We start from the raw sequence: 12,241 nt of genomic DNA on the forward strand, positions 1-12,241 counted from the left end.
ACCCTCCCATCATACTTTTTGCAACACACCAGACAACGCTGTTGACGGCAGAGTAACAACATAACATTCCTTAGGTACAGTCACACTCTCTTAGACCCAGACATTATACTCTTTGAGTTTAATGACCTGTTGTAACGCTGTGACAATACATAGCTCAACCAGTCTCAAACAGCAAAAAATAATTACTATGAACACTCATTTACAATGTTGAATCTAAATGGATACTGGTATTAACTACAGCGGTCCCCCCTTATCCACGGTTTCAGTTACTGCAGGCCAAAAATATTAAATGGAAAATTCCAGAAATAAATAAATCATAAGTTATAAACTGCACACCGTTCTGAGCAGCATGTTGAAATCTTGTGCCGTCCCACTCCATCCCGCCTGGGACTTGAATCATCCTGTCGTCCAGCATATCCACGCTGTACACACTACCCACCTGTTAGTCACTTAGTAGCTGTCTCAGTTATCAGATTGATTGTCGTGGTACTGCCTGTGTTCAAGTAACCCTTACTGTACTTAATAATGGCCCCAAAGCGCAAGAGTAGTGATGCTGCCTATTCTGATACGCCAAAGAGAAGCCGTAAAGTGCTTCCTTTAAATGTATGTGCATATAGGGTTCAGTACTATCCATGGATTTCAGGTATCCACTGGGGGTCTTGGATCATATCTCCCATGGATAAGAGGGGACTACTGTAAAGGAAAAAAAAATAAACACTGCATGACATCAACAGATCAAAATATCTACAGTACTGAGACATCCTAATTTAGCACTGTCCTGGTGAGCCTTAATCAGCTTCTATGCCTGACAGGCACTATCAGCATATTCAATGAACAGTTTTCTCCAATTCATGAACATAGTACAATGAAAGCATCTCTCTCCTTGACTCAGCCAGTGTTCCAGATGGCTCTCTCAGTTCTTATTGCTCAGAGATAGGACAGGCTTGTCAATCTGCCATATGCTCAAGTACTATCCGCAGTTTCCTATGTGAGAAACAACTACTGTATATTATGCAAGGTTTCCGTGAAAACAAAAACCCACATTTTTATCACAGAGTCCTGGAATCATGTCATACATGCAAGAATACTGACAGGTCACCATCAAGACTTGTAAGTTTGAATCTTGACTTTAGAGCACTGAGAATACCTTTGTCATCATGCCAACACTAAAGAAAATGGGTGAAAATTCACTGGATCAAATTTGTTAAATAAGATCAGTTACGGTAAAGGTAAACAAGTCCCAATTTCTTGTAACTTACTGAACTTCATAAACCAGACAAGTGGCCATGATTTGTCCTGCCATATTGCAGACATGCAATCCCGTCACATTACATTTAACAGTAGTAAGCAATGACTAATTATCCTCCTTTTCATGTTGGGTATTACTCTTGGAACTTTACACTTTGAACTTCTCAATATACCTCAATAGGAAGTGTGAACCTTTAAAAACTAATAGCTGCGGACTAGAAACACAGTTTCTTTTTTTTTTTTCTTCTTTTTCTTTTTTTGAAGTATAATATTCTGGAGTAATGAGTTACACAACAGGAAGCCATGTGCACCATTTTTATTCAAGGATAAGGTGTCTAATGCCCAGGACAGGAAAAATCTGCATCAGTAAGCACCCATCCCTCAGTCTTTATTATTTGTTGGTTTCAGTTATTATCAATATTGTAGATCTGATCATTACAAGTGGGAGTTGTGACTTACTCCTCTTAAAGAGCAGTGCCATGACAAAGTGTTCTGCAGTTTGAGTAGTGGACCCCAAGGAAACTAACTGGAACAGACACAAAATTTAAGCTAGCTCAATAAATATTACAGGTGAGACAATGTACAGATATCTGTACAGTCCAAATGAGGTGAATAGCAGGGCAGATCATCTACTTTGAAAGTGTCAGCCAGAATTAACCATTCCTTATGCTGGTAAAATATGAATTACGAGGAGCCGTCAATAGTGAAGATTGCATGTACTAGTCCAAGGGTTGCACAGTACTGGTATGGGATATGTTTGTGTGACAGTGTCAGTACATGCCTTGGTATGATCCCAAAGGGTTCAAACATACACTAGCATATGAAAGGATATAATGCTAGAACCCATTTTAAATACAGTATCTATCATGGTGCGAGCTTTGAGCCAGCACAGATCATAAAACTGCATGCTTAAGTCCTATGATGTATAATGGTGGTTTAGAGGGTAATTACGGCGCTCCAATCGGACTGAGCCTGGGCAGGTTTATATCCAAGGAGTGATTGGGGTTTATTGCTCATGTTCTGCATTCAGGGATGAGTGAGGCTGGTCACTCTCATCTTCAATGCCAGGACCAACTTGCCTAGCCCCAGGCTCATACATTCATGGGACAACACAGGATTGGATGAATGAATGAATGAATGAATGAACTACCTTTCATTTCATGTCACAAGTTAACACCTTCCCTTTCCAACCCTCTCCTACTACCAGGCCCTTCTTGTTCTTGTCTTTTGAATATCTGAAATTTTGTTTGGTCACTTGTAACTTAATTATTACCCCACCTACCTTGCCTCTATTTTTTTGTGTATTCTCATGGGATGGTCAGGACACTGAAGTGTTAGTAACTCTCCAAAATTGTAAGAAATGAGGTGGTCATGAATAAAATGAAAAGCTTTTCCTAAGAAACCTCTGTTGGACTTTCTATGCAAATCTAAACACCTATGAGACTTCTCTCAGAAATGGAAATATGTATATATGACTGGAAATTTTATACTGACTCTCAAGACCTTCTTCACTTCCAGATATCATTCATTTTTTGTGTGAACTTGCACCAACTGAGCAGTAAATAAATACTGTGTTCAGTGAGCACTTTTCACTTTCAGTTATGCATTGGTGCTTTTTATTTTAAAAGGTGAGAAATGTGAACATCCAAGGCGAGGTTGCAAGAGGCAGACTGAAAAAGACCTGGGATGAGGTCACAGAGTGTGACCTCAGGGATAAGGGACTGAACAGGGAAGCTGCCATTAGGTGACCAAGTCCGATGCATCCAAGCATGTTTGAGCTTTTATAAATGACATGATATGAAAGCACATCCACTGGCAGCCAAAAAAAATAAAAGGTGAGGTTTGGTGATAATTACATTGAATGCAATTTTTCGTCCAAAGAACAGTTGTGCAAAGATGTTTTGGAGACTATATTTGATGTTGGAAGAAGGGGAAAGTGTTAACCTATGGTGGTATGCTCACTTTGCCTGCAAAAACTTTCAGTGATGATAATTTATAACTGCTCTGTCCCAGTAAGATCTTGAATTTGGCTCTCTGTTATCTTGTTTTTTCTTGGAGGGAACAATCTTCCAGCCTGCTAGCCTTTGGTTCATTCTTTCTAAAAAATAAAAATAAATAAATAAATAAAAGGCAAAGATTGTAGTATTACAAAACACTGCTGCAAAACATAGGCTACTTCATGTTCTTGACAATCCCAAGGTATCTGTCAGCCTTTAACTGAACAGGAAAATTTCACAAATTCAACTGCAGCAGCAAGTAACCACTGTCTTTGCTACTGATACTACAGGTGTTACAACTTATGCCTTAAGGTATTAATTCAACTCTTGGAAACCAGGAATAGGTCTTAAAAAATGCTTGGGTCCCGAATTAGGATGTTTAAGAGGTGAAGAACTTATTAAAAAAAAAAAAAAAAAAAAAAAAAAAAAAAGTAACCCTAATTGCACAACCTTATTTATGGTTATTGCATAAACCACAATAACAAGACCTAACCTTATCATGGAAGCCATGTACACTGGTCCTAACCTTGACGAACAAAAGAAGAAATGTGGCTTCCTTGCTTAAGCTTGATGTTATTAGGTCTGAAGTGTATCATTGTTGCTGATCAATCCCAGTCTGCCTCAGCAGAAACATCAACTACATGCAAGCGCCTGCCTCTGCAGGGCTGACCCATGCAGTAAACCAATGTTTTCTTGCAGCTGACAGTGCCTCGCCACAGCAAGGCGTTGGGAAAAATGGGGAGGTTTGGTCCCTAGATGGATGCTGCATGTGTATCTTTCCACTCAGTTAACAGGATATCCATAAATATGGTTGCATAAGTAAACTTTGTAATTATAATTTTTTTTATAATTCCTGTCTCACCACTCCCATTACAGAACAACTGCATGAACATCACAAATGTGCTTGACATCTTAACTGGCCTGCCATTCTGCATGACAAGAAATTATCTGTGTAGGAACTAAAAAAAATATAATAACTTTAACTGATACTTAACCTTATCAATAACTCTACAGTAGTGTCTGCAAATATACATGTCATCACTGTACAGTATACATTAAGTTGATAATAATCTCCAATTAAATATTATACTTTTTATTGTTGTAAAGAACAGAATAAAAAGAATAGCTTCAATAATGTTACCATAATTAATGGTAGCTCAATAGAACAAATAATTAACAATATTAATTGTACATGTAAGCATGTACAAAGGCCTTATAAAAAAATATAAAAAAATTTAAAAAAAAAAAAGTGGACCACCTTTTTATATAATGAAGCTTCATGAACCAGAGTGGCACAATTTAGCTATATCTCACTTTAAAGCATTCTTTATCCAACAGTAATCCATTTAAGAAAGAAAGCCTTCAAAATGCTGTACATTAGTGTATACTCAAAAGCTATAGTTTACTCTCACACTACTCTAATCCCTGTCTGAAAGGTAAACACAGTCAAAGCTTCAAACCAAATGAAGAACCGTTGTTGGTAGTTTGGATTATTTCTAGACTGCACAAGTAACAGTGTTGTGGTAAACAAGTTGTAGTGAACTCTGGCAAAGCTGAGAATTACCTCTTAGGGGTGGATAATAGGTGTTCAGAGTAAAATCCTGGTTATGACTTCCCTCCACCAATGCAAGATTAGAGGATAAGCAGATACTATCACTCACAAGTGTACACGAGCTGGGACCTTACCACAATTGTGCAAAACACAGTTCTTAACCTTTCCAGCCAAAGGATGTAATCATTATTTCATGCTTGATGCATCCAGATTTTTTTTTTTAACTCTGGAGGTTGCCTTCTACAGTGACAGAGTTAAAATCAAGTTCCATTCAACACTTCCACTATAAAACAGTTCCCCAAAGCTTAATAAAGTCACCAGGCTGTAGCTGGTAAGAACAAAACAAACAGGACATCCTTGGGCTGAAGGAGTTAAAGACACTGATATCAGAGTAACACATCACCATGAATTCCATTCATGTCAACACAACAGGAACAATATGCTTTATCAAATCATTGTGCTCAAGGTTACAGTAACATAAACATTAAGCAAAGCCAATCATTTCTATGACTCACTTCACTAAGACAACATCTTTAAAATCTTATTTGGCCTGCAAACAGCCCATTCCATTAAGCTTAGGTAAGACTTTTTGCACTGGCAGAGTTAGATATAGCCTTCATTAACCTGTTCAAAACAAGAAGTCTTCCTATGCCAAATATAGTTGTTTGGAAGTAATAAGAATAAACTAAGAAAAAAAAATTCACATCATTAAAAGGGTTCTTTTAACTTCATCCTCCATACGATGAAGCTAATAATTTGTATTAACCTAAGACCATACCAGTACTTCATCAGCTTGTGACTTCAGTGCAGTAGTGTACAAACAGCAATTAAACAAAAATGCTCAATTAACTCCATTACTTTATCTCATACTAGACTGCAAAGACTGCACTGGAACCTAGACTTTATGTCACAGCTGTAAGAAACTATAATTATTTACTCAATTCCAGATTATGAACAGGAGCAGAAAGCAATGACTGATGTAACTTTGAATGGATTGTACAAAAGGGCTTGTCAGTTCTCTTAATTTACACATTCTAAGCATAAGCAACTCCGAGTTAAGGTACAGGTTATAACCATCTGTTACATATACATGCACATATGTGCATCTCCTTTTAATTTCTATTTATAAATACCCGTCAAACCATGTATCAACTGAAATGCTGCAGGTGACCATGCGGTTTGGAAAGCAGTCATCTGGTAAAGAAGGATGAACCATGCAAACATGGAACATTGCCTTTTAAAATGTATGTATGTATGTATATTGCAAACTAAGATTTTGGTATCAGAAAACCTCCCTCCCTTTGTACCTGTACTTCACTTTGTGTATACAGTAAAAGCTCGATATAACGGAATAATTCAGCCAACCCCTATTCCATTTCATCAAATATTCCGCTTTTTCAAGCTTCTGTTCCAAAACCATAGATGGAACGGAATTTCCCGGAAATTTGCAATTTTTCCGATATTTCTTCCCTAACTCGTGACCTGAAGCCTATACACAGTTGTTACTAAATAGCTTCTTTTGCCACACACACACATGCTGCCTATGCTAGTCATAATGATACACACAGAGCAGTAAGAACCCACAATAATAATAATAATACAGTCCATCCATCCATCCATCATCCAATTCTACACTGCCCCATGAGGAGCCTAGAAGCCCGGGGCTAGGCAATTTGGTCCTGACATTTAAGACGTGAATGATCAGCCTCTCATCCCTGATGTGGCATAATAATAAATAAACCAGTAAAAAACTCACCTCCAAATGGGGGGGATATGACTTGTGCATCGCGATTTTTCCACAGCCATGGACAAACTGGCTTGTTTCCATTACGGAAACCTAACGACTCGCGACAGAAATGAAAACTTCCGGTATGTTGAAAGTACCTTACGGAAAAAAGTTCTTCCGTTTTCTCAAGCTTCCGTTTTATCCCGTGTTCGTTATGTCAAGCTTTTACTGTACTTGTAAAATAAATTAATCAGTTGTTCTGACTGGCCTTTTATTTGCATCCCAATTAAATACAACACATCACAGAATGATGTGTTTGAAGCAGAGGCAGTAAAACACCAAAGACACTGTACAGGCAAACCCTGACATGCTACACCCCAATAAGAGATACCCCAGCTTAACAATGGGGGCAAAAATATCACCATAACCCACCTAACGATGGCCAGATCCCGGTATAAGGATGAGTTTCGTTTTTTTTTTTTTTTTAACTGATTTTGATGACATTTTAGACTTAAGTTTTGTATTTAGGTTGATTTATAAACTGTTTTTAGACTTAGATTAATGTGTCTTAGCCATAGGTGGGGAGAACCAGTCATCTGGGGTACAGATTCTCACCCATCAGACAAGGTACAAAACATTGTGGACAACTAGGCGACTCAACAAAGAATATTTCATGTTTGACCACTGAACATCTAACCTATCATGGAATACATAATAATTTTACATAAATATTAATAATTATGAACGCTTTAAAGAGTAAATATTTAATGCACCGATGAAAACTGTGACATCAGTAAATCATGTGTTTACATACGGGCTGTACAAGGGAAAAAGCTTCGAAAATGCAAAGGAGTTTCTATATAGATGTTGGAAAACAAGAGAGAAGAAAATAAAGGAGCTAAGCAACCAGAATAGTAACTAAAACGACATAAAGAGGGGCCACTGAAAAGGCTACCCCTCAACATCATCGGATTCCCCGTCAAACATCGATGATTCCCCGTCACAACAATTCGTACCTTGGATGATTCTCCATCATACATTATTATGCATAACAGACGTTTATTTAATTGTCCCGAGACCATCTGGTGTTGGGACTGAATACAATGCAACTTCTCTTTCTTCTCTACCGAGTTTGAATACGAGTCGGTGATCTCATTCTCCAGTGACCTTGACTGGGTAAAAGTGAGATGGGCACTGGTTTTAGCTTAGCTTCTTTTACAGCTCTTAGGCTAGTTAGACTGCCTATAAACTTGTTTTTGGGCACATCTGGGTGGGTTTATGACTTTGTTGAGAGGGAATTCCAAAGTTCAAAAACACATTCCTATACTTTACATGTTAATCAGCCCCTAGATGTGATACCCTGCCTAGTGATGGGTTTTTAGTCAACGCATCCCATCATTAAACCAGCGTCTGCCTGTATGTACATTATAAAATTATAAAATCATACTTCATCATATGACCATATACAGTGATGACATTTCACATAACACAAATAAACTACCAACCTTCATCCCCATTTATTCATATTCAAAGGGCCACAGATTTTTTTTTTTTAAATCATTGTGACAAATTTGTATACGTGGTTATTTACTCACAGAAAACCAATATCAAGAAACTGTACTAATGTATAACATGATACTGGCATTCTTAAATGATTCCTATTGAAGATATACAAATTAGCATTACTATACATATTAAATAATGTGTGTTACCCTAATAGGGCATGATATCTCTCCAACTAAACCAAATTTGCTAAATCACTGAACACTTCTGGTTCATAGCATTACTGGATGCCTCCTTCCATGGGATATAGTCAATTAATTTCAAAGGAGTTCCACTGAAAAATTCCTGAATTAGAGCCATGACACATGAAATTATATTTAAAACTAAAAATTCAAATATATAAAATATTAAAGCTAAACAACACTAATTTTGTATTGAAAAGAAGGACAGGGTAAACAAGATTATGGTATACAAATAAATAAAATTCACCAAAATAGCATTATATACTCATACATACTTGACTGATAAAGCTTCATTCTGTATGTGATCTTATCTATGCATGACAACTAGAGCAACAACCGAAGACAGTTAGCATTGTAACTAGTTGGTCAGATTTGATATTCACTTCATACCCAATGAACAAATATAGCATTATGAATAAACAACATTGTAATGTTGAAGCAAATCATGAATGTGATGACCAAGATCTGGTTTATATTCACATTCAACAACTGTCAGTCAGTCTTCACCATATCATTTACAATCTTACATTCAGCATTTTGACCTGTATTGACAAAATGCAATCTCTGAGCAGACTATTTTGATCACTAACATAGTCTTGCCCACTCAGCAGCAGAATCTTACTTCCATACCAATACCTGTAGGTCCTGCAAGTTGAGCTTTGCAGAGTGGCTTAACAAATGTCCTCTGGATTAATAGATTTCTTGATCCGGAGCAGCATGGTTGTGTACCACTGGTCCAGCCGGGAGATTGAATCATAGTCTTTCACTGTGTCGGTAAAACCATCCACATTCTGCTCTTCCAGATGATTCATCAACGACTGTAATTAACACACATCTCTGATACACGTACGGTACTAGTAATTAAAAAAAAATGTCATCAATAGCCTAACCCTTCTTCCCAAGTAAAGATGGGGTGAATTATGATCCAAAAAAAATGAAAGAGAAGGTATGAAAATGAGAAAACAATCCACAGCATACCCAGTGAAGTGAGATATACCTCATTTAAGCCCTCATCTGTCTATCATCCAATTCTTTACAGTCCCCAAAAGAGCATAAGGGCCCAGGGCTTGGCTACCTGGTCCTAACATTTAAGGCGATGGTGACTAGTTAACCATCCCCGAGTGATATGAATAATGAATCCCAACCAAATCTAACTGGAGTGCATTAACACCACAGACAACCAGGAATCTATCTGGCTATGTGGTTACCATCCAATGCAATAAATGGTTTTCTGAGCAACAAGAAATCATTTACTTTGTCATTCAGTGTACATTCACAAGAAGGCAACTCTGCATCAAGTGAGTGGATGGTGCACACCAACCCACTGCCCCAGAATATGATGAACTGAATGTCTTGATTCCACAGTGCTATCTATATTGATACCTACAGCAGGCTAAAGTAGTGCTACAACTCTTGTACCATCCCAATAAATATTTTCATATGTAGGTAAAACTTTTCAAAATAATAAAGCATCTTCTTCCTCTGTATGTACACTGTTCCAAGCTTCCTGAATATCTTCAAGGTACTCAATAAGCAACACTTCATATAATTATGTGATGTAACAAACAGATTATAGACTGAAATATAACAGACCCTCAATTTATGCAGGACTAATTTGCATTAAACAAAGTGTGTGTGTGTGTGTGTGTGTGTGTGTGTGTGTGTGTGTGTGTGTGTGTGTGTGTGTGTGTGTGTGTGTGTGTGTGTGTGTGTGTGTGTGTGTGTGTGTGTGTGTGTGTGTGTGTGTGTGTGTGTGTGTGTGTGTGTGTGTGTGTGTGTGTGTGTGTGTGTGTGTGTGTGTGTGTGTGTGTGTGTGTGTGTGTGTGTGTGTGTGTGTGTGTGTGTGTGTGTGTGTGTGTGTGTGTGTGTGTGTGTGTGTGTGTGTGTGTGTGTGTGTGTGTGTGTGTGTGTGTGTGTGTGTGTGTGTGTGTGTGTGTGTGTGTGTGTGTGTGTGTGTGTGTGTGTGTGTGTGTGTGTGTGTGTGTGTGTGTGTGTGTGTGTGTGTGTGTGTGTGTGTGTGTGTGTGTGTGTGTGTGTGTGTGTGTGTGTGTGTGTGTGTGTGTGTGTGTGTGTGTGTGTGTGTGTGTGTGTGTGTGTGTGTGTGTGTGTGTGTGTGTGTGTGTGTGTGTGTGTGTGTGTGTGTGTGTGTGTGTGTGTGTGTGTGTGTGTGTGTGTGTGTGTGTGTGTGTGTGTGTGTGTGTGTGTGTGTGTGTGTGTGTGTGTGTGTGTGTGTGTGTGTGTGTGTGTGTGTGTGTGTGTGTGTGTGTGTGTGTGTGTGTGTGTGTGTGTGTGTGTGTGTGTGTGTGTGTGTGTGTGTGTGTGTGTGTGTGTGTGTGTGTGTGTGTGTGTGTGTGTGTGTGTGTGTGTGTGTGTGTGTGTGTGTGTGTGTGTGTGTGTGTGTGTGTGTGTAGAACCTCCAAGTCATCTCCCCATCTGTGGCCTTCAGGCTGACTTTCTAATACTGTACCTCTGGCTGTAAACCATCAAGCAACAACATCATAACAATTTTGGAGGGAACTTAATACCTGTACAAAAAACTGCTGCCCGGGACAATGTTTGCACAAAGTGCGAGGGTGGCAGAAGCTGCTACCACATGTTTACCTAGCTATGTTGGCAATACTGATCACACATGCATTATTCCAAGCAATAAAGGTGGCCCAGCAAGTGCTGGAAGAGGGTATTGCTGCCATCACTCATGATGACATTCTTCATCATTATCAACACTGCTTCCAAAATGGTGATTGACATCATCATCAAAGAGGTTGAGGAGGAGTGCCAGGCACTTCAGGCCAGACCATGCCACTGCACAACGAGGGGCCCACTTGTCAGCAGCTTTGACAGGTTCTGGAAATTGCTGATTAGCTCAAGGACGCCCCAATAAATAGTGGTGCACAACACAGATAAGCTGCAGTTCCTCTAAAGTGAAACTGACCTTATCTTATGGGAAAAACAATGAGTCATCTCAAACCCTTATCATGACCTACCTTGCCCCAGCCCTGGTCCTGATGCCTGTGCCGCCATCTCAATCTTCCTGGCCTTCACAAGGTCTGACTCCCCATAGCTTGCCAGTGATTATGACTGGAGGAGCAACTTTGAGGGGTTCCAAGCCTAGTCTTGGCACTACAGGGTTTAGAGGCACAGCTGATTTCCCTATTCTAGCCCCTCAGCCTTGGATACCCTTCTTTCCTGACACCCAAACATCACTCCGTCCCCTATTGTGGTAACTGATCATCACTTATTTACTTTTTACACTCTAATTACCCCTTATATATATACCCAGTGACATCCTAGAGGATGTATATGTACTACAAAAAATGTTAAGTACAATCAGGAGGAGGTAAAAAATTTTCGGGAGGGCCAATGAAGTGACTATGGGAAAATTTGGAGATTTCACCATACCAATTAGCCATCTAACATGGGTTTCAATGGCACAATCTGAGCAGTTCGATTTACATGGTTGTTGTTGCTGATCAATTTTAGTCTGTCTGGCCAAGCACATCATCAACTGCAGGCAAGCAATTGCCCTTGCAGAACAGTCCTGTGCACTGAACCTATGTCCCCTTGCAGATGACAGCACCTTGTGATGCGGGGAAAATTGTGGAGGTTTGGTTCCTGGATGAACACCACACTTGAAGTGCTCTGCCCAGTTAGCAGGGGCACCACATCGGCTCCACACCACCCCATTCTCTGGCTTTGTGGTTACAAACCAGCATTTTACCATAAGGCTTCTCACTCAGTGTGGAGCCACCTGAAGTGGAAAGAAGGGTAATAAACAGTGACAGGAGGAAAACAAGAAACAGGAAGAGAGAAGGGCAGAATAAATGACTAAGGTGAAGGAAGAAGCAGGCAGCACGATATCAAGTGAGGTGATGGTGGTTGCCACCACTTACCATCCGATTTGCATGGATAAATTCCCTGATACATTAACCACACACAGTGAGGGTTTACTGTAGCTATGTACCTAAGATATGCA

At 39.3% G+C, this 12,241-nt stretch overlaps 1 protein-coding gene across 1 annotated transcript in view; it reads right to left on the bottom strand.

The window, feature by feature from the left end:
* Window positions 1–4,282: 4,282 nt before the first annotated feature.
* Window positions 4,283–12,241, bottom strand: part of alphaSnap (Alpha-soluble NSF attachment protein) — a 34,244-nt gene continuing 26,285 nt past the window's right edge. Inside the window, exon 6 of the mRNA XM_080278857.1 lies at window positions 4,283–9,086. Coding sequence (XP_080134983.1) covers window positions 8,940–9,086 — 147 coding nt within the window. The 3' untranslated portion in view covers window positions 4,283–8,939. The remainder of the gene's footprint in view (window positions 9,087–12,241) is intronic.

This window comes from Coenobita brevimanus, chromosome 75, assembly GCF_032717465.1.
Source record: "Coenobita brevimanus isolate Jiangsu-jjx chromosome 75, ASM3271746v2, whole genome shotgun sequence".
NCBI lineage: Eukaryota > Metazoa > Arthropoda > Malacostraca > Decapoda > Coenobitidae > Coenobita > Coenobita brevimanus.